The following is a 21,818-nucleotide window of genomic DNA, read 5'->3' as shown; positions in this document are numbered from 1 at the left end:
CCAGCCCGAGCTCCGTTTTTCCATCAGCCAGCCACAAATCCCGGCCAAATCCCGGTTTTGGGGCGCCTCCCTTTGCTCGGGGCAGCGGGGGCTGAGCTCCTCCCGAATTTCGGGGGCGAGGGGGGGAGGGGAGCAGAGCGTTGTTCCCGAATTTCGGGGGCAGAGCGCTCGCCATTCCCGAATTTCCGAGGGCAGATGGCTTTTTCCTGGCTGACGGCATCCTTGGCTGGAGCCGCCGCCGTGCCCTCCCCTCCGTGCCCTCCCCATCCCGGCTGGAGAGGAATCCAGGGGATCCAGACCCCGGGGAGATCCAGGTGGGCACATCCCTGCTTCCCGCTGTTCATCCCTACATCTGCCGTGTGTCCCCAGAACCCTTTTTTGGGGGGAATTTTGCCTGCTTTTATTGTCCCCTCATCCCGGCGGATCCCTCAGGAATCCGCTGGAATCACTTCCCACCCCACAAATCATCCGTGGGAAGCTTTTTTTTTTTGGGGGGGGGGGGGGGGGTCCAGCCCTGCTCTGCATCCCTCCCCCGCTCAGGAAAAGCCCTTTTGTGACCCCGAGCACAGCCGGGATCATTCCCGAGGTGTTTTCCAGCCCTCCGGGAGCACCACCCCTGGCATTCCAGCCTTTTTCCCCCTTTGTCCCCGGCTCAACCTCTGCCTTTTGCCAAAAAAAGCCGCCGGGGCCGGGGCTAAGTGGGTTAAGGAGCCGTCAGGAGGGAAAAACGAGGCCACGCGGAGGAGGCAGCGCTGGACCATGGAAAAGGAGCGGAGCGCCTGGGAAAGGGACTGGAAAAGCTGGAAAAGCCCCTCTTTTTCCCTGATCCGTGGATTCTGGGGTCAGGGCTGGCTCGTTGAGCCCCCGCCTGAAATACGGCCCCATAAAGGGCTCGTCCAGGGCTGTTCGAGCGCCGTGGGAGGGGTGAAAGTGTCGCATTCCTGGAGATTTCCAGCGGCTTTATCCCGCTGGGATTCGCTTCGGCTTCTGCTTCCCAACCCCAGCCGGGGGGAAAAAAAAAAAAAAAAAAAAAGGAAAATTTGAGTGTTTGAAGTTCCTGGGCTTTGCAGAGAGCTGTCCCTAGGGATATTCCTGAAAAACCCAGCTTGGGAAAAGCCCTTTGCAGCTGGGATTTTCCCAGGGTGGTGGGAGACACCTGCTCGTGTTTCTTTCTAATGGAAGGAGGAATTTGGTGGGAATTGTGTCCTGGGGGAATGAGGGAGCAGCAGGGATGAGATCCTGCTGTAATTCACCTGCAGGTGCCAAAAATCCACCCCACATTCCTGCCGTCCTTTCCTGTTCATGCTTTTCCCATCAAATCCCGTGCTCAGCTCTTTTCTGGAAGTTTTCCCTCCCGTTTCCATGAATCCCGTGTTCCCACGGAGCCTCTCCAGGTAAATCCAGGCTGCGCAGCCCCTTCGGAAAATCCCCCTCGCTGTGCTAATTGCCCTTTCCCAATTAGCCCAATTTCCCTCCTCCCACCAGCTGCGTTTTGGAGCTGCCACTTCCAACCAAGAGCTCTGGAAAAAGCCGCGGCTCCGGCGAGGATCTTCCCTCTCCTTGTGCCTCTCCAGGATAATCAGGATAATCTTCAGGACAGGGAGATATTCCCAGCTTTATTTCTTCCTGGAAAAGCTCCTGTGGCTGCTCCCAGAGCATTTCCAAAGTCCCCCAAGCTCAGTTTGGGGGACCCCAAAATTCCCTTGAGATTATTGGCATCCCCCAAAACCGAATCCCGGGAATGTTGTAGGGTTCGGCTTGGGCATGTCGGTGCTCTTTGGCCTGGGATAAGGAATTCTGATCCAGGTGCTGGGAGCCTGGAGCTGAGCGGCCCCTGCCCTGTGCAGGCTGTCAGATATTCCCAGCTCCATCCATGGGTTCAGCCTTGGAATCCTGGGATGCTTTGGGAGAGAATTCCATGGGCAGGGACAGATCCCTCTATCCCAGGTGGCTCCAAGCCCGCTCCAGCCTGGCCTTGGACATTCCCAGCTTCTCTGGGAAAGCTGTGCCAGGGCCTCACCTCCCTCACAGCCAGGAATTCCTTCCCAATAGCTCACTTCAATTTCCCCTCTGGAACTGCAGAGCCATTCCATGTCCTGTCACTCCAGGCCCTTCTGAAGAGATTTTTCCCATCTTTTCTGTCGGCTCCTTCAGGTCCTGGAAGGCCAAAATTGGGTCAACCCAAAGCTTCTCTTTTCTCCAGGCTGGACATTCCCAACTCTCCCAGCCTTTCCTTGGATCATCCTGGAGCTTTCTCTGGACTCGCTCCAGCATCTCCAGAGGGCAGAATTCCCCATTTTCCTGCTCTGGGATCAGCCCTAGACTCGGGAGGTTTCCATGCCCAGCTCTCTCCCACCAGCACCCCCAGGTCCTTCTCCAAGGGCTGCTCCTTGTGCTCATCCCAGCCTGGATCCATCCTGGGGATTGTCCTGCTCCAGTTCCTTCTCCCAGCCTGGATCCATCCTGGGATTGGCCCATTCCAGGTCCTTCTCCCAGGGCTGCTCCTTGTGCTCATCCCAGCCTGGATCCATCCTGGGGATTGTCCTGCTCCAGTTCCTTCTCCCAGCCTGGATCCATCCTGGGATTGGCCCATTCCAGGTCCTTCTCCCAGGGCTGCTCCTTGTGCTCATCCCAGCCTGGATCCATCCTGGGATCCATCCTCGCTCCTGCTCTTGTTAAACTTCAGGAGATTCCCATGGGCAACACTGGGACTTTTCCAGGTCTGGAAGCCTGGATGCTCCTCAGGTGTCTCCAAACACTTCCAGGCCTTGCCTGGACCTCGCATCCCAAATCCATGGATGCTCCTGGAGCACCCAGATGATCCCGCCAGTCGCCCCTTCCCATGGAGATGTTTCCTGGGATGGTTTTTTCCCACAGAAATGCTCTTTCCTGCTGGGAATTCCTTGGCTTGGGAATGCTTGACCAGCCCTCACCTTGTGCTCCGGGATCTGCCGAGGAAAAGCTCTTGGGATAAGAGTGGGGTTTTAGTGGGAATCCAGCTGAGGCAGAGCCCAGGGTCTTCCCGAGGCTCCAGCAGCGCTTGCTGACGGAAAAGCTCCGCAGGGAGCTGGGAATGGAGCTGGGAGCTCACCCTGGATGGGTGGGAATGGGCACAAATTCCTACCTGGAGCAGGTGTGGGGCAGATGAAGCAGCATCACCCCCTCACAACTCCCAGTGATGGGATTTTTTGGGGGATTTTTTGGGATTTTTCCCAATTTTCCAAGACAAATCCTTGACTTCAGCCACACCATGTCCAGCTCTGCGCTCAGACCCCACAGAGAGGTAAAACGAGGGAAGGGGCTCCAAATCCTTAATTTTGGGAGGCAGCCCCAGCTGTGCTGAATTCCCGGCTGGCGAATCCCGGCGGGAGGGATGCAGCTGATGGATGGGGCTGGAATCCTTCCCGATCCAGCTGCTCTCTGTGCCCTTTTGTTTGCTTGCGCGGCGCTGCCGGGCTCGTTCCGAGCTCGTGGCTGGCGCTCCCGTTCCATTCTCTGCTTCCCACTTTTCCCCCTTTTTTTTTCCCAAAATAACCTGTCAATCACAGGCTTGTTTTCAGTGCGCTGGGGCCCGGATCCGGCGGGAGCGCCAAGGGCAGGCGGATTCCAAAGGCAGGGATAACAACCCGCGGCTGTTGCTCCCTCTTTGGAATTGTTGGTCGTATCAAATTAGGGACTGGGGGCTCTCCAAAGCCTTTGGATCAGGGAAAGTGTCTCGTTCCCACTCCCAGCTGGGATTCAGCTCCAAGGAGGTTGGGGAAACGCCAGGAAGCCCCACAATTCCCAGTGGAGGGAATGGAGGTGGGAATGTGGCTCTGCCGGGCCCTTCCCGGCCTCCAGGCCTCGCATTTTGGCTCCTCCGGTGCCGGGAGTGCTTCTCCATCTGGAAAATCCCGCCTGGAACAGGGGAGGCAGGGAATTTTTTTGTCTCCTGCCCAAACTTCCAGAATAATTTTCCATTCCTATAATTCTTTGGTCAATATTCTCCAGGCAGAGGGGATTAAGAGCCTCTCTCCACCTCCCTGTCCTCAAGGATAAATCCTGGAGCCACTTCCCATCCAGCCAGGACAGGGAAAGCAGGAGTGGGAATCTTCCTTTGGGATGCACCTCCTGCTTTTCCACCTCTTTGTTCCTTTTCCAAGGATCTGCAGCCCCCGGGAAGGGCTGGATCCAGGGAGAGGGTTCATGAGAGGAGTTTGGGATTGGAGGGATGGGTGGGATGAAGGGTGATGAGGGATCTGCTTCCTTGTGGTCTCCTGTCCATGGAAATGCTTTTTTTTTTTGGGATGAATTCCATGGATAAGCCTGGATTTATGGGTAGAACGTTGCTTTGGAGGCCGCTCGTGCCAGGCTGGTCCCAAGGTGGGAATTGCTCCTGGAGCTGGGACCTGGAATAGAGGGAAGTGACGGAAGGGACATTTTTGGCCAGTGATTGTCACCATGGGATGTCCTGGCATGGATTTGGGAATCTCTGGCTCTTCCCGGCAGGACTGGGACAGCAGGAGAGGGGCACAAAGAATCCAGCTCAGCAAATTCCAGCAAAATCCTTGGGATCATCCCAATTTTGGGATAAGGGGGACACGGATGAGCTCCCTGTGAGCCTCTTGTGGAGATGTTCCCCTTCCTCATCCCGAGTTCTCTGTGGCTGTGTCTTTCCTATGGAAAAACCCCATGGACTGGATGGGAATTGCCTGGGAAGGGATTTTGATGGGATGGAAATTCCCAGCCCAGCTTTGCCCCTCTGGAGAGAGCATTCCAAAGCTCTGGCTCCAAGGGTTTGGAAGATTCCAAGCGTGGATTCCTGGACCGGGATTTGGTATCCTCCCGCTGCTCCATGGAAAATCTTCCTCCTTTTTTTAGACCCAGCTGCCCCCATTCCCTGCGGATGGAGCCGCACAAAGTGTGGGAACACGGGATCCGCGTGGGAACATGGGATCCACGTGGGAACACGGGATCCGCGTGGGAACACGGGATCCACGTGCCTGGGCTCTGCCATTCCACCCTCCGCAGCTCCGGGAGCATCCCAAAAACCGGGGGTGGAATTTGGCTGCTTTCCTGGCTTTCCTCCTAAAAATATACCAGGGAATGTTGGATTGCGGGAGAACCCCGTGACTCGGAGAGGGGTGGGAGAGTTTGGGGGGCTGGGAAAGGCCAACGAGCCCAAAATATTCCCAGCGAGCTGCTGGGGAATGGGATTTTCCATGGGGGATGGATAGATGGATGATGGATGGATGGATGGATGGATGGATGGATGGATGGATGGATGGATGGATGGATGGATAAAAATAGATCCACTGTGTGGGATTTTCCATGTGGGACAACAGGTTGGATCCATTGGGGAATGCGATTTTCCATGGAGGACAGAAACGCTGGATCTGCTGGGGAACAGGATTTTCCATGCAGGATACAAGGCTGGATCTGCTGCTGGAAAAGCACCAGGCAATTGGGCAGATCCCGTTGCAGAAAAGATCCAAAGGATGCAATTCCCAGGAACAAGGGTCCCAGAGAGCCCATCCTGCATGGAAACTCCTCCAGTGCTCGGGCTCCGCTCGGAGTCCTTCCCTTTGGAATTGGATAATCAGATGTTTTCCATGAACGCCAGCTCCTGGTGACTCTTTTGAAGTTCTGTTTGCATCTTCCTGCGTTATTCCGGCTTTTTTTCCATAGGGAAGCGCTTTGTGAGGAGTGGAGATTGTTGGGATTCCTCCCGAATTTCTGCCGTAGCCTGGGGAGTGGGAGGCGGTAGGAGCTCCAGGAAGCATTTCCCAAATTAAACCTTCCCATTCCTTGGAATTTGTGGGGTTGTTTTTATTTAGGGCAGGAAAATCTGGGAGATTCCATGGAGGGAGAGGGAGGCTGCGGGCAATGGGATGGTCGGGATGATCCCGCCACTCTTGGTTTGCATGGATCACGCTCTGGATCTGCTCCACGCTTCCCGCCGGGAGGAAAAAAAGTGGGAGAAAAAAATCCCAGAGTTTCTGGACTGAAAGGATTTGATTGGAATGATTCTATCTCAGGGGGAGGGAGGAAATGGGAATGGGAATGGGAATGGGAATGGGACTGGGGAGCACTTCCAGCCTGGAGAATGAGAATGAGAATAGGGAGCACTTCCAGCCTGGAAAATAGGTTGGGAATGGGAATGGGAATGGGAATGGGGAGCATTTCCAGCTTGGAAAATGAGAATGAGAAGGGAGAGCACTTCCAGCTTGGAGAGAGAGAGAATGGGAATGGGAATGGGAATAGGGAACACTTCGAGCCTGGAAAATAGGTTGGGAATGGGAATGGGAATGGGAATGGAGAGCACTTCCAGCGTGGAGAAAGGGAATGGGAATGGGAAGGGAGGGCTTTTCCAGCTGTTTAACATCCCGGGCACTCCTCTCCGCCCTGCTGAGCAGGAAAACCTCCCGCATTCCCGACCTCTCTTCCCGCCCTCCCGGGAGCACTGAATTAAAGGAATATTGGATGATCCCACGCTTGGTTATGTTTTATTAATGCGGAGCCTCGGCCTCCTGGCACATCCCGAGGATCTGAGGCTCTGCCGGGCGTTTTCCCCTCTCTTCCGAGGTCTGGCTGCTGCTGTTATTCCCAATCCCACTCCTTGGCTTGGCTGGGAGGTCAGGCTGGGGTCTTCAGGAAGAGGAGGGAAATTTGGGATGAAAAATGGGAATGTGTGGTTTGTCTGAGGATTCTCTGTGTCCTGGCGGGCTTTGGGATGGGAGTTCTGCATCAGGAATAGGGATGGATGTGGGAATAGGGACGGATTTCGGAAAATCCGAATCCTATGGACACCATGTGGAGCCATGGAAAAATCTCCTCCTGATTTTCCAGCTTTGCTCCATCTCAGGGATGGGAGAACCCCCAGAATGCCGGATTTGAGGGAAAAGATCCCAAAAAACACCAACATTCCAGAAGCAGAGCTACAGGAGGAATCGGGGCTGGGATTTTGCTCTGTCGGCCTTTGGGATCAGCAGGAAAAGTCAAACATGGATAATGGGACAGCTCTGGAAGTGCTGGGAGAGGGAAAGGTGTTAATTAGCAGTGATTTCCCAGCGGAGTGGGGGTGGATCGGGATTAAGGGAACAGCCCCAGGGAGGTGGATCGGGATTAAGGGAAGAGCGCCGCACATCGTCTCCGTGGGAGTGGGGAAGTGTCGGGAATCAGCACCTGGAATTGGGGCTGGAACAGGGAGATATCCGTTAATCCCATTAGGGATGTAGAATTACCCGGAAAGCAGAGGGATTATCAATCACGGAGTGTGAATCCGGAGGAGAGGGAGCGGTGATCACAATCCTGCTTTGTCCAGGGAATGGGGCTGGAGAAGACGGGAAAGACGGAGCTGGATGAGGTTGGGCCAGGGAGATCTTGAGGGATGGGATCACGGCGTTCCCGAGGGATGGGATCACAGCTGTCCCAATGGATGAGGGAGAGTTTGGGAAGCATCTCCAGGCCAGGGTCAAATCCTGGAACTGGGAATCCTGGTGGGAATTTTGGCTGTTGCCATGAAGGGTCTGGAGGACTCTGTCCAAAAAATCTAACCAACCCTCCCTCCCTCCCTCCCTCCCTCCCTCCCTCCCTCCCTCCCTCCCTTCCTTCCTTCCTTCCTTCCTTCCTTCCGCCCTTCCGCCCTTCCGCCCTTCCGCCCTTCCGCCCTTCCTTCCGCCCTTCCTTCCTTCCGCCCTTCCTTCCTTCCGCCCTTCCTTCCTTCCGCCCTTCCTTCCGCCCTTCCTTCCGCCCTTCCTTCCTTCCGCCCTTCCTTCCTTCCTTCCGCCCTCCCTTCCTTCCTTCCGCCCTTCCTCCCGCCCTTCCCTCCCGCCCTTCCATCCATCCAAGGATTCCCCCCAGGACCCTTTGGGGCTGATCCAGGTGCCCCAGGCATCCCCCAGGTCATTTTTTTTTTGGGAAAAAGATGCGCATCACACCCAGAAATCCAAAAACAAAGTGGATTTTGGAGCTCCCGGGATTCCTGCATGGACTGGGTTGGTTCTCCCTCTTCCTGTGCCTGAGGTCGTGCCTCTGCAGAAGGAGTTCAGAAGTAAAAATCCCACAAAATCAGTACTGATGAACCCTTCCCGGTTCCTCCGTGCAGGAATCGATGGAAGGAGCGGAGATCACCCGGAGCCGACAGCTGGGAGGGAGGGGGGATCGATGGCTCCTCATTTGTCACCAATCAAAAGTCTGGGATAATTGGATTTCCTGCAAGTGGAGAAATAAATCAGGGAATTCGTCACCTGGGTCAGGGTCACCCCTGCTCCAGGGCCACTGGGGCTTGGGAAAACCTGCTTGGAATTGATGGGAAACCCAGTGGGGTCTTCCAAAACAAAACCCTCCAACTTTCCTGGATGGAATGAATGATTTTCCCTCTTTTTCCCATCCCAAATCTGTGGGTCTCCCGCTAAAGCTGGAAAAAGAGGAGTTTTAGGGAGGATTGGGGTGTTTTGGGTGGGAAAATTCCTTCCCGGGGTTGTTTTTGGGAGCAGGAGCACCTCTGATAATCCCCTGCTGTTCTTCCAGGATGGGATTTTTTGGGATCTCCAATATCCCCTTGCTGTTATTCCAGGATTTTCTAGGATCTCCAAAAACCCCTTGCTGTTACTTCAGGATTTTTTTTGGGATCTCTAAAAACCCCTTGCTGTTATTCCAGGATGGGATTTTTTTGGGATCTCTAATAACACCTTGCAGTTACTCTGGGATGGGATTTTCCTGGATCTCGGATGAGCTGGAAAGGATCTTGTTTTCCCCTTCCCAGCTGGGGAAACTGAGGCAGGGAAAGGCCTGAAACCATGGAGTGCTTTCAGATGGACAGGGACATTTCCCATAGGTCGTTGTTCCAACCCAGACTTGAGCACTTCCAGGGACAGGGAGCAGCTCCCAGCTCCTTCCTGCTCTGTTAATTATTCTGGCTGGGATTAACTCCAGCCGGGATTAACACCCCGAGCCGTGGCTTCCCGGAATTGGCTGCCGGTGCCATAATCCCCATCCCAACGGAGCTGGAACAGCGGGAAAACCCTCAGCAGCTGTTGGCAAATCCACCCCAAGCCACTGACTGAGCTCTGCCAGGGTTTTGGGATTTTTTCCCCAATTTTCCAATCCCTCAGCTCCAGATTGGGGCTCTAAAACGGAGCGCCAGGTACAATAATTCCATTTTTTACTCTGGAATTGCATTCCTGGGATGGATTTTGTATGGCAACACCATCTGGGGATAAAATCCTTTATTCCAGGTGAGGTTTTCCATAATCCCATTGCCCAGGGGCGGCATTCAGAGGATGCAGCTTCCTGGGAAAGTCCAGGAGCATTCAGCTGGAGGGAATCTCTTCCTTGTTGGGATGCAGAGCTGAGCCGCTGGAAAAGGAGGGCTGGGAATTTGCTGGTGTGGGGAAAAATCCCATTTCCAATCTTTTTCAGTGCGGGATTAGGATACAGCCTCTCCTTCTCCTGCCACACTTAATTCGGGATTAATTCCGCATCTGCACATGGAGATCAGATCCCGCTGTGTTTTCCGTGGAGCTGCTTGATTAAAAACCAGGGAAAAGCAAAGCGGGGGGAATTTTTAGCCCTGGGACACCTGGACATTCCGGCTTGGAGTGTTAATCCAGGTTAATCCAGGTGCTGAGGAGGCACCATGCTCTGCTGGAAGGATTTTAGGGAATGTTAAAGCATTCCGGAGGCATTCCATTGGATTTGGTGGTCGGCGGTCGCTCCCGCTTGGCAAAATTGGGATTGTAGGAAAATTCCCCATCTGGGGAGCTTGGGGTTTGCTGGGGAAAGACAAAAATCCATGGAAATGGTTTGGAGAGTGATCCATGGGGCAGCTGGGGTGAGCTGGAAAAAATGGGGGAAAAGAAGGAAAAGTTGGGATTTTTTTACAGTTCTCAGGTTTCATTGGGATCTGCCAGAAAAAGGAGGGAGGAACTCCCTCCTGGGATTTACCAGCAGGAGGGAATTCCTGCCCTGCAGCCCAGACTGGGGGTGGAAGCACTTCCGGTGGAGAACTCTGAGGAAAATCCAGCTGATGTGGAGGAAACCCACGGGCGAGCAGGAAATCCTGCAGGAATGGGGTTTGTTCATAGGGAAAAAGGAAAATTTGGGATGAGAGGTGGCACCTCCCACCTGCTGGGCCTCGTTTGGCCAAAATCTGTTGGTTTCACCCTATGGAATGGGAATGAAATCAGGGAGCGACCAATTCGGGGGCTTCTGCCTTAATTAGCTTTGGGGGTTGATTGGCAGACAGGAATCAGCCCTGATTTGCATATTTGCATAGATGCAAATGAGGGCCACGATCTCCATTTATCAAACGAGGCGTCTCAGACCCAGCCTGGCCCTGCGGAATTTTTGGCTCCATTTTGGCTCCTGCAGCTGTTCCAACATCTGGGAAGAGACCACGAGGTGCCGGCGGAGCCATCGCTCCAAATTAGGGATGGTGCCAGGTTTTTGAGGGAATTTGGCTCTGCTGGCTTCACCTTCCCACCTTTCCCGAGATGAGGCATCATTTTGGATTCTGAAAGCGCCCCAAATGATCCAAACAAAATGAAAAATCTGGAAAAATCCTTAGATGATGAGGAAATGGGGCTAAAGGAACAGGAGAAATGACAGCGGAATGATGACAAACATCCGGCTCTTGCCAAAATCCTGATCCAACTACCCACCAGGAGCTCTTCCCAAAATCCCAATCCAATGACCCATCCCAAGATCTTCCCAAAATCCCAAACCAATGACCCATCCTGAGCTCTTCCTGAAATTCCAACCCCACAACCCCTTCCAAGCTCATCCCAAAATCCCCTCGGCCCATCCCAAGCTGCCTCTTTGAGCAGCTGTGGGAGCTCCAGAGGGATGTCCAACGTTTTATTTTATTTTATTTTATGGGAATATCAGTGGGATGAAGATGTGGAGATAAAATGTTCCCCCCTCCAGCACTGCCAGGAGGCCAAGGGATTTTATGGAAACATTGGAAGTGGAAAGAGGGGGAAAAGTTATAAATAAAACTTCCCAGCGCTTCGGTAAATGCTCCTAAACATCCTTCCCATCCGGAGATAAATATTCCATGTGTGATTTACGGCCCTGCATTCCCAGGCTGTGCGGGTGGGGGGATAAAATCCCATAAATCACCGGGAATATCAATGCAGCCACCGCATTCCTGCTGATAAGCGACGTGGGCCGGGAAAATCCATCTTTTCTGTGCTGGCTGCGCCTTGACGGAGTTGATTTAAGGAGTTTTGGGATTGGGAGGGGTTTCCCAAGCCTTGGGAAGGGTCTTGGATCCTTCTTTGTGTGTTTCACGGAGAGGGATTCGCTTCCGGGTAGGGGTTCAGTTTTAGGGGTGTTGGAATTTTGTCCCGAACAGAAGATAATTCCCATCCATCCCAGGGAAATACTTCCCAAATCTGACTGGTCCTGGTTTTCCGATGGATGTTGCTTCCCTCCAATCCTGTTTTTCTTGTGTTCACCCCCAAATCCTCGCTTTTCCAGCATCCCTGGTTTTGTTCCATCTATCCCGAGGACATACTTCCCAAATCCAACTGACCCTGATTTTCTGGTGGCGGTTCCTTCCCTCCAACCCTGCTTTTCCTGCGTTCATCCTGAAATCCTCACTTTTCCAGCATCCCTGATTTTGTAGCCACTGGATTTATCTCCCAGGATGGGTGAGATGCAGCCCTTATATCCACCATGGAATTACATCTCTGAGCATCCAGGAAATCCCCGGATTTTTGGGATGAGGGACCCCCTGAACATCCAAACGATGATCCCAAAGCCATTCCAGGGTTTGTAGCAGGGCCTGGTCTTCCTCCAGCCAAAGCCGTCACGGTTTTCCCTCCAAACATCCATCTTCTTCCTGGAACGCCGCATTCCCTGTGGATTTGTGCCGGAGATGTCGAACAAGCACAAAATCGACGCCGCGAGCCGAAGCCAGGCCGGGAATGGGCTCCCTCATCCTGTGCTCCAATGAGCCGGAACAGCTCCGAGGAGCTTGGGAAAAGCCGGATGAAGACGTTCGAAGATTTATTCCAGCCCGTGCCCAAGCCATGAAGCTGATTCCGACGGGTCAATCCCACCCGGATTTGTTTGTCAGGAGGCGTGCGGCAAAGGTGGAGAATGCTGGGGTTTTCCTGGGATTTATTGGGCATGGAGAGAGCTGGACTTGAGTCATTGTTGGAAGGAAACTGGACAGGGAAAGGTGGAAATGTGGGAAGGAGGAGATGGAAAGAGGATGGATATTGGAATTGGAGAGATGGGACACGGCAGCACCGGGAGGTTCCCAAATCCCAAATTTCCCATGGCCTTTCCACTCCCAATTGCCCGAACTCTCCCTTTCCATCCGAAATCCTTTATTGTGCTGAGGTTGTGCCGATGGGGATGAAAATCCCATGGAGCCGGAATGTTTGGAATGTTTCTAGCCCAGCAGGATCCATTTGGATCTCATTCCTCATTTTTCTTCTGCCTCTGGAGCCGCTGGAATCTCGGAGCCAATCCCACCCCTCCAGAACATAAAAGTGACACCGGAGCTCATCGTGAGGAGAAAAACAGCCCAAAAATGGATTTTCCCAGAAGATCCATCAACATCGATGCTTGGGAAGCCCTCAGGTGGTGGTGGAGATGCTTCCCATGGACACAAGGATACTGGGAATCACGGCACAGAGCAAATCAGGAATTCATCCTTTTTCTTTGGGCTGGGATATTTTGGGATGTCTTTTCTTTGGGATATTTTGCTTAGGAGGAATCTGAGATTTAAGGAAAAAGGGAAGCTGGGCAGTGGTTAAAAATTCCATCTCGATGGGATTTAGGTGTTGAAATCCTTGGAAGCTGGGTTTGGGGGTTGGTTTCATCCATATTTTATCAATATGGGGAATCATGGAATGGGTTGGATTGGAGGGACCTTAAATCCCATCCCAGGGATCCCAGGGCAAGGACACCTTCCCTTATCCCAGGATGCTCCAAGCCCAGCCAGGCCTCAGACACTTCCAGGGATGGAGCAGCCTCGGCTTCTCCGGGCCGAGTTGATCCATAAAATTCCATCATTTTGCAATTCCGACAAGGTTTGCTCACGGAATGTGACCGGAAACTGCTGCTGGGACCTGGCTTGAAGTGATTCCTTCACTTCATCTTCATTTGAAAGGGGCTGAGAGGCCAAAGAGGCCACGCTCAATCCATGGATCGATCCAAAGGATTGATCCAAACCATTGATTCCCATCACAAAGAGGCTCGGGACACATCCATGGGATCCGTCAGGTTCTGCATCCCATTAACTGGAGAAAAATGGACCCAAAGCATGGGTTGGACATCCCCCTGCTCACCCCATACATTTTCTCCCGATCCCTAAAAATGTAGGAGCTGGTTTGGTCCAGCAGCCCCGCCTAAGGAATAATTCCAGATCCAGCTGCGGAATCGTTCCCACCCACTTATGGAAATGAGGGAGGGAAGCGGCGCCTAATGAGATGTTTGTGAGGGAAGAGGAATTTTAATTACCGGCTCTTAATTGTCTGCTCGGCCTGTTAATATCCCATTTTCCCGGGATTAATGCCATTCGCTCCCTGCCAGCCGGGCTCCTCCTCGCCTGGGGGTGACGCCAACTTTCCCGGGTTTATTTTAGGGAATATGCCCGTTTTCCAAAAGCCAGGATGACTTTTGGGAAGGCAGTGGAGGGCTTGGGGAGCTTTAACCCCGCCGGCACTGAGCTGGTGGATTTTTGGGAAGCAAAGCTGAAGATCCAAGGAAAACTCAGCACAAGGCTCCCCCAGTCCATTTTTCCCACTTCCCAAAGGCCCATTTTCCTTGGAAGCGCGGCGCCGACTCTGGCTGTCACATCCCATTCCCTGGCTGGTGTTAAACCCGTGCCAGACACTTATTCCCGTTTAAATGAGAAATAAAACCCCGGTGCAGCTTTCCAGGAGGAAAAGCTCCGGATTCAGCAAAATTCCTCCTCTCCAGATGGGGCCAGCTGGGAATTCTTCGCCCTTGGAGCCCTCCCGGGTTAACAATGAGAGGCAGCATCATATTCCGACTGCAAATTGTCCTGGAATGTCATAAATAAGGCATGGCCGGAGCCGGGAAGGGAACGGGAAGGAATTTGCTGCATTCCCAGGAACAACTGGAGCTGCTGAATTTTTCATGGACAAGATGTTGCGAAGCGCCGCCGGTCGGGGCACATTCGGTTCTTGCGGATCCGGGGGTTCCGTCCCCGCATCCGCCGTGGCTGCGGACATTCCAGGGTCGGGAATTTGCAGGGGCACTCCCAGCTTTTTCCAGGGGGGTTTGCTCCCCTTTAGATCCCTCCAAAAGGGTCAAAATGTCTCCTGCTCTCCTTAAATCCCGGGAATTGCGGGATATCCGCTGGTTAAGGGAGTGCTGGGGTCCATTTTCCTGTTCCCTCCTCGTTTTCCCATCCCATGCTGGCCCCAGCTTGGAAAAGGGAGGTGGAGGAATGGGAGGGAATTATGGATAAGCCCCGTTAATCACTGGCTAATTAAAATTATGAGGTGTTTGTGTTGTCACGGGCTCCTCGAGGATGCTGGGGGTGTTCCAGAGGGGGATGGAGCCGCTGGAATCCTCTCCTCTGGCTCCATCCCGAGCTCCCACTCCCTCCGATCCGCTGCTGCTTCCCAGGACCATTCCTCAAAGGATGGGGATGGGTTGGACTTTGGGGACACAGAACGGGGGAAAATCCGTCCTCAGCTGGAGCTGCCCCATCCCAGGATTTGTCCAAGCTTGGGCGGGACTTAGAGCAACCTGGGATAGTGGGAGAAATCCCTGCCCATGGAACGGGATGAGCTTTAAGGTCCCTTCCAATCCAGTTCCAGAATTCCATTGGTTTTAGGCCGGATTTTTGGGAAGCACTGGGGGACAAGAAATCTGGGAATGGGAGCACTGGGTGATCTCCATAAATCAATCTTGGATTCCCATGTGGGATGGAAGGAATCAGGCGCCTGGGGAAGATGTGGAAGGGGCTCCCTGTGGTGCTGGGATTCCTTGGAAGGCTCCATTGCTCCAAGGCCCTTCCTTGGGACATTCCCACCCCTTCCATCCCCTCCCTCCCCCCGTCCCCAGGAGCCTCGGAGGGATTCCAGCTGCTTGTGCTTCATCCCTGGCCATTCCCATGGAGTGTCCTGCTGCATTTGTGGGCAGAAATCCCCAGGGAATGCTGAAAAGAGCTGGAAACGGGGTTTGTATCCAGCATCCCGCACTTCCAGGGCTGGAGCAATTCCTGCCTCATCCCTGGGAGCTCTTTTGTAATTGGAAGCACCGAGCTTGTTCCGATGTTCTCCTTTATGAACGCGTCACTCCCGATTTCAAAGGACATTTCCTTTATCCCTCCCTTCCCCCTCTCCTCCCCCCCCTTCCCTTTTCCCTTTTTTTTTTAATCCCCCTTAAACTGGACGGTGCCAGAATTCCCAGCGATTGCCAGCAAAAATATCCTCTCCTCCCCAGGGCTGCCATCTAATCAGAGGGATGAATTTCCAGAGGGCTGAATCCGATCCGGGGGAGGCCCGGCTCGGCATTCTCTGGAAAATCTCGGATTGAAAAGAGCAAAGGGGAAGCGGAGTGAGGCTGAGAAGGGGACGCTGATAAAGGGATGCCGATAACGCGAGGGATGACAGAAATTTGGGATGGGCTCTTCCTTTTGGAAGAGCTCTTCCCACCCAGCCATTCCCGTCACCGCCGCTTTGTTCTCCTCAGTAAATCCCAAAAAAAGAGGGAGCCGAGGGAGGCTTCGGAGCAGCGCTGACACCTGGCAGTTGTTCCCTGTCGGGAGGCGAAGGGAAGGGGAGGATGAGGGATGGGATCCGCGCGTCAGCCGCAGCCAAGCAGCGGGGTCTGGACGGCTCCATCTGGATTCCTGCTTTATTTTCCTTTGTTTTCCCGCTTTCCCCCCTCCCCTCCACGCATCCTTGGCCGGCTCCTGTGGGGACTCGGCATCTGTTTCCCTCTCCCTCTTCTCTCCTTCTTTTCCACAACTTCTGTGCTGGCTTTGCTCTGGATTTGGGCAGGGATGCTCTTGGAGCATTTGAATTTTCCCCTTCCTGCCCTTTCCAGGCCCAGCTGGGGCTCTGGAATCAGCTCTCAGTGGGATCCTGATAAATCCCGGAGCTCCAGAGCTTCGTCTTTTCCATGCAGGAAAAGCTTGGGAGCATCCTGTGGTCCCACCCTGGTGTTTTTAGGGATGAAATGTCTGGATTTAAGGCCCAGCCAAGCCAGAATTCCCAGGAATAGGGGTGGAAGCTGCTCCCAGTGCCAGCTCCGAGTGGTTTTCCAGCACGTGGAGGGAGCAGAGAAGGCAAAAATTCCCATTTTGTTTTCTTTTTTTCTGGCCACCCAGAAGTTGCAGGTCAGGGATGGGTTTGGAGGGGGATTTCCTTGGAAAAATGCTTGGGTGGGTGGATTTGCTGCATGGGAGTGGCTGGGGCCATCCCAAACATGGTTCTTTTTGACTTTAATAATCCACCAAAAATCAGGGAATGGTCCAAACACCACCAAAAGCCTTGGCTGGACGGGGATGGGGGTGGATCCTTTTCCTATGGAATTCCACGGGTCTGGAAGGGAATAGTTTGGGAAGAGGGATGGAAAACATCCGGAAATGCCGAGCTGGGAGCTCCTGGATCTCCATATCCCAGGGACAGGGGGGAAAATCCAATCTTTGCTCTGGACTGGGATGGGGATGGTTTCTCTTCCCGTGGCAGTGCATGGATCTGGAAGGGAATAACATGGAAACAGGGAAGGAAAACATCTGGAAATATTGAGCTGGGAGCTCCTGGATCTCCACATCCCATGGACAGGAGGGGAAATCCAATCTTTGCTCCAGCTTTGCCAGCTCGTCCCCGGCTCTCTTTAATCTCCGGCTGATCCGGGGGCAGGCGGGAGCCGCGATCCCACCCGGGGGCTCCATGGAAAGGCAGAGCTCTTCCGCACGCATGGAGGCTCCATCCCGAATTCCTTGGGGCGGATCCTGCCGCGCTGCCAAGGATTTGCTCATCCCCCCCCTCCCCGCCGCTTTTCCATGCCTGTTGCTCATCGCGGCGTTCGGAAATGTCAAAAGGCGAGCGAGGGGAATCGGGGCAGCCGGAGAGACCTCGGCTGCTCTTCCTCCCTCCCTCCTCCTCCTCCCATTCCTGCCTTTTCCATCCGCACAGCCCCGAATCCAAGGGCCCCTCGTGCAGCCTTGGCAATCGCAGGGATTTAATCCCCGCTTTAGGAACAAAAATAAACCCTGGGCAGGCAGGGAGAGGCTGGAAAGACGCCGGCCCCAGGCGGGCAGGGAATGTTGGCCAGGATGTGGCTCGCTCCCAGCCAGGAAAGCCAGGATTCCGGGATGCAACATCAAAATCCCCTCATTCCAAGCATCATTTGGGGCTAAAAAGGGATTTAACCCTCAGCCCTACCCCCAAACATTCCCAAAACCCCCCTTTTCCCCCCACATTTCCTTGCGCAGAGTTGTTCCCGCAGCCCCCCGAAAGCAGCACCAAACGGGATTTTCCGGCTTTTTCCCGGTGTTCAATATTCCAGGCCACGCTGCCCTGCTGCCGCAGCCGGCACGTGTTCCCGGAGCGTGTTCTCCCGCAGGTCGTGCCTGGGATTTATGGCACAAACACCTCCACGTTGTTTTACAAGGAATGCTGAGCCTCAGGATCACCGCCTGGGAGGCACAAAAAAATCCTGGGAATTCACCTTCTCCCCTCCCAGGGCATCTTCCACAAAGGAATCTCTGGTTTCCAGCCCCGTTTCCAAACCTGCTCCTGTTTCCTGGAATTTTGCTCGGCTCTTTTCCCACCTGGTGCGAGGAGGGATTAAAAAAGAGGGAATTTGGAGTGGGTGAGGGGCTTTTTTTTGGGACATCCCGGTGTTAAACAGGGAAGGATGCTGGGATTTGCCAGGCTGCCAATCCATAGATTCCCAACAGCCACAGGAAAGGCAGGAAAATAAATCGGGAATGCAATTCCCGTCCCTGCTGCCCCTCCGGCTGCTCCCTGCTCCCGATTTCCCCACAAATCGAGGGGAAAGAGGGAGAAAAGGGATGGATGGAGCTGCCCAGGCTCCGACTTTCCCTCTGGAGCAAGGATGGATCCGGAATCCGGCTGTGGGGAGATGGGGAAGGAGCTGGAAAACCTCCGGGTGGGGGTTGTGCATCCTCGGCCAAAGCTGCTGGGGAATTCCCATTGGGAATGAGGAATTTGGGAAGTTTTGTGGAAGCACAGGGCAGGGAATGGGGAGAGACGATGGAGCCCAGGGCAAAGCCGCAGGAAGGACGGGAATTTGCAGTGGGAATGGCGGCCGCTGGGATTTTCCCAAATTCAGGAAGGATTTCCTTCAATTTTGACTTTTTAGGGATCGTTGGGGGTGACCCAAACCCATCCCTGAGAGGGGTCAGGGCTTTCCCTGGCATCCACCAGTGCCATTAATCCACACGATTCCTGGAAAACAGCCATTTCAAACTTCCCTGGAGCTCAGCTCTCTTTCCCTGCTCTTTTCCCCCCACTTTTCCAGCTTATCTGACCGTCAGCATCGAGCCCCTGCCTCCGGTGGTGGTGGGAGACGCCGTGACCCTGAAATGCAACTTCAAAACCGACGGGAAAATGCGGGAGATCGTCTGGTACCGGGTGAGCTCCGACGCCTCGGGAATGGGAATGCGGAGCCAGCTCGGGAACAGAAGGTCAGGGCTGGATGAGGCAGGAAATAAAGCCAGGAGCTCTCCAGCTGATGGGAATATCAATTCCAGGGAGGAGGAGGAGGAGGGAGACAGCCTGGGAAAATGTGGCCGGGATGGATTTGGGATCATCAGGATTTGGGATCATCAGGATTTGGGATCATCGTTGGATTTGGGCTCCGTGTGGAGCCCCCCTTCTTTGTTTTTTTTTTGGAGTGGCTGCCAGGTGGGTTTAGGGATGGCTCGGGATTGGGTTGGGATTTGGAGGTCGGAGCTGAGGTTGGCACCGCTCTGCCAAGAGATTGGCGGGTGGAAAATTATGGGGGAAAGGGAGGTATCGGGAAAATTTGGGATATTTGGGTTTGGGGAGAAGTTTGGGGCTCTTCATGTAGAGCTTTTAGGAAAAAAAACTTTTCCTGTTCCCAAAATGTTTGGGCATTTGAGATGTTGAACAGGAGGGAAGATCCTGGTTTTATTTGGGAAAGGGGAAGTTGGAGCTTGGTGTTTGGTTTTTTTTTGGGAAAGGAAGGATTTGGAGGCAGGATTGTTTTGGGAAGGAAGGATTTGGAGGCAGGATTGTTTTGGGAAGGAAGGATTTGGAGGCAGGGTTTTTTTGAGAAAGGAAGAATTTGGATGTTGGGTTTATTTGGGAAAGGAAGGATTTGGAGGCAGGATTGTTTTGGGAAAAGAAGGATTTGGAGGCAGGTTTTTTTTTTTGGGAAAGGAAGGATTTGGATATTGGATTTATTTCAGAAAGGTGAATTTGGGGGCCAGTTTTATTTGGGAAAGGAGAATTTGGATTTTATTTGGGAAAGAGGAATTTTGAGACTGATCTTATTTGGGAAATGGAGGATTTGGATGTTGGTTTTGATTGGGAAAGGAAGGATGTGGAGCCCGGTTTTATTTGGGAAAGGGGGATTTGGAGGCCAGAGCTGCCCCTGGATCATCATTCCCAAGCCTTGATCCAGCCTCAGGTTCACCAATCCTCAGCTTTCTCCAGGGAAATTTGGGATAAGCTGCCAACCACAAATGGTTTTATCCAAGAAAACCTGAAGTTTTCCAGGGAAAACTCCTGCAGGAGGCAAAGAGGGTGAGTGGTGCTGGTGGCATCAGATGGAGCAGCTGGGAATATTTTTCCTTGGATTTCCCATCCTGTTCCTGCTCCTGAAGAAGGCGCTGCCCTTCCCTAATGCTCTCCTCCATTCCCAGGTTTATAAACGGGGAAAGGACGGGTGCAAATCCGGCTGTTGGAATGTGGTGTGTGCACAGGAGCATCTCCACGGAATCCCAGCTGGATTTTCCTATAATTATTTATGGCTGGACCCCTAAATGTTGGACAGGCGGGGAACAGAACCCCAAACCTGCCTCGAGTCCAAAATTCCACCTTGGAATTGGCTCCACCTCCCCCCTTTTTCAGGGAGGATTTTTTTTTCCTGCTGGCTCCACCGTCTCCACCAGGTTTTTCCTTCCCTTTTCCACTCGGTAATATTGGATTAACCCACTTTCCCGGGAGCTGGATTTGCATAATCCCCCCAGCCAGGGGGATGTGGGAGCGGCTGCTGCTCCGGAGCAAACGATGCTCCGAGAAACCTCGGAGGGAAAGGGAAGGGCAGAAATATCCCAGCTTTGATTTTTATCCCCACAAATCCCCCTTTTCTTCCAGGGGTTTTTACCCCTCCTTCCCTCTTGCTCCTTTCCCAGGGAGCTTCCCGGGTTTGGGAAGTTGGGTTTTTCATGGAGCATCTTAGGATTTGCCCAATTCCATCCTGATTTTAAGATTTTTCTCATGTTTTTCTTCCTGCCTTGCCTCACTCCTGGACTTTTGCAGCTTCCCAAAGCTCCAGTGGCAGCTCCGGGGTGTTGGAGGTGATGGATGGATCCGGGAGAGCCGGGGGGAGCTGTGGGGTTCCGTTTATTCCGCCCGTAAATCATGGGAATGTGGCTCCGGAGCGCAGGATTGGGGTCACGCCCGGCTCCTCGTTCCCGTGATTTATTGGACAGGGAGCAGAGGGAGCTCCTGGAGTCTGAGGGATCTGAGCTGCTCCAGGGGCGGGAAGGGGCAGGGAAACGGGGGAGAGAGATGAAAAAGGCAGTGGGGAATGGAGTTGGGAATAACCTGTGGGATGGATCCATCACCCTGGGATGGATCCATAACCCTGGGATGGATCCTTAACCCCCAGGATGGATCCATAACCCTGGGATGGATCCATAACCCTGGGATGGATCTGTAACCCTTGGGATGTATCCATAACCCTGGGATGGATCCATAACCCTGGGATGGATCCATAACCCTGGGATGGATCTGTAACCCTTGGGATGTATCCATAACCCTGGGATGGATCCATAACCCTGGGATGGATCCATAACCCCGGGATGGATCCTTAACCCCTGGGATGGATCCATAACCCCTGGGATGGATCCATAACCCTGGGATGGATCCATAACCCTGGGATGGATCCATAACCCCAGGATGGATCCATAACCCTGGGATGGATCCATAACCCTGGGATGGATCCATAACCCCGGGATGGATCCATAACCCTGGGATGGATCCATAACCCCAGGATGGATCCATAACCCTGGGATGGATCCATAACCCCGGGATGGATCCATAACCCTGGGATGGATCCATAACCCTGGGATGGATCCTTAACCCCTGGGATGGATCCATAACCCTGGGATGGATCCATAACCCTGGGATGGATCCATAACCCCGGGATGGATCCCTAACCCTGGGATGGATCCATAACCCTGGGATGGATCCCTAACCCCAGGATGGATCCATAACCCTGGGATGGATCCCTAACCCTGGGATGGATCCATAACCCCGGGATGGATCCCTAACCCTGGGATGGATCCATAACCCTGGGATGGATCCCTAACCCCAGGATGGATCCATAACCCCGGGATGGATCCATAACCCTGGGATGGATCCCTAACCCTGGGATGGATCCATAACCCTGGGATGGATCCATAACCCTGGGATGGATCCATAACCCCGGGATGGATCCATAACCCTGGGATGGATCCATAACCCTGGGATGGATCCATAACCCCAGGATGGATCCATAACCCTGGGATGGATCCGTATCGCCCGGGCGGGTGATCCCCTCGGGATCTGTGCACTCTGAGCCTGAGGAGCCTCATCCCACGGGTGAAACCCCACAGAGAAGCCCCACACTGCAACCAG

The 21,818-nt window shown here is 53.7% G+C and overlaps 1 protein-coding gene across 1 annotated transcript in view; it reads left to right on the top strand.

The window, feature by feature from the left end:
- Positions 1-21,818, top strand: part of IGSF21 (immunoglobin superfamily member 21) — a 39,552-nt gene that overhangs the window by 2,438 nt on the left and 15,296 nt on the right. The window contains exon 2 of the mRNA XM_053962866.1: positions 18,469-18,581. Within this exon, the coding sequence (XP_053818841.1) occupies positions 18,469-18,581 (113 nt within the window). The remainder of the gene's footprint in view (positions 1-18,468; positions 18,582-21,818) is intronic.

This window comes from Vidua chalybeata, chromosome 22, assembly GCF_026979565.1.
Source record: "Vidua chalybeata isolate OUT-0048 chromosome 22, bVidCha1 merged haplotype, whole genome shotgun sequence".
Taxonomy (NCBI): Eukaryota; Metazoa; Chordata; class Aves; order Passeriformes; family Viduidae; genus Vidua; species Vidua chalybeata.
The sequence above is the reverse complement of the archived record's forward strand: the minus strand, read 5'-3'. Positions and strand labels throughout refer to the sequence as shown.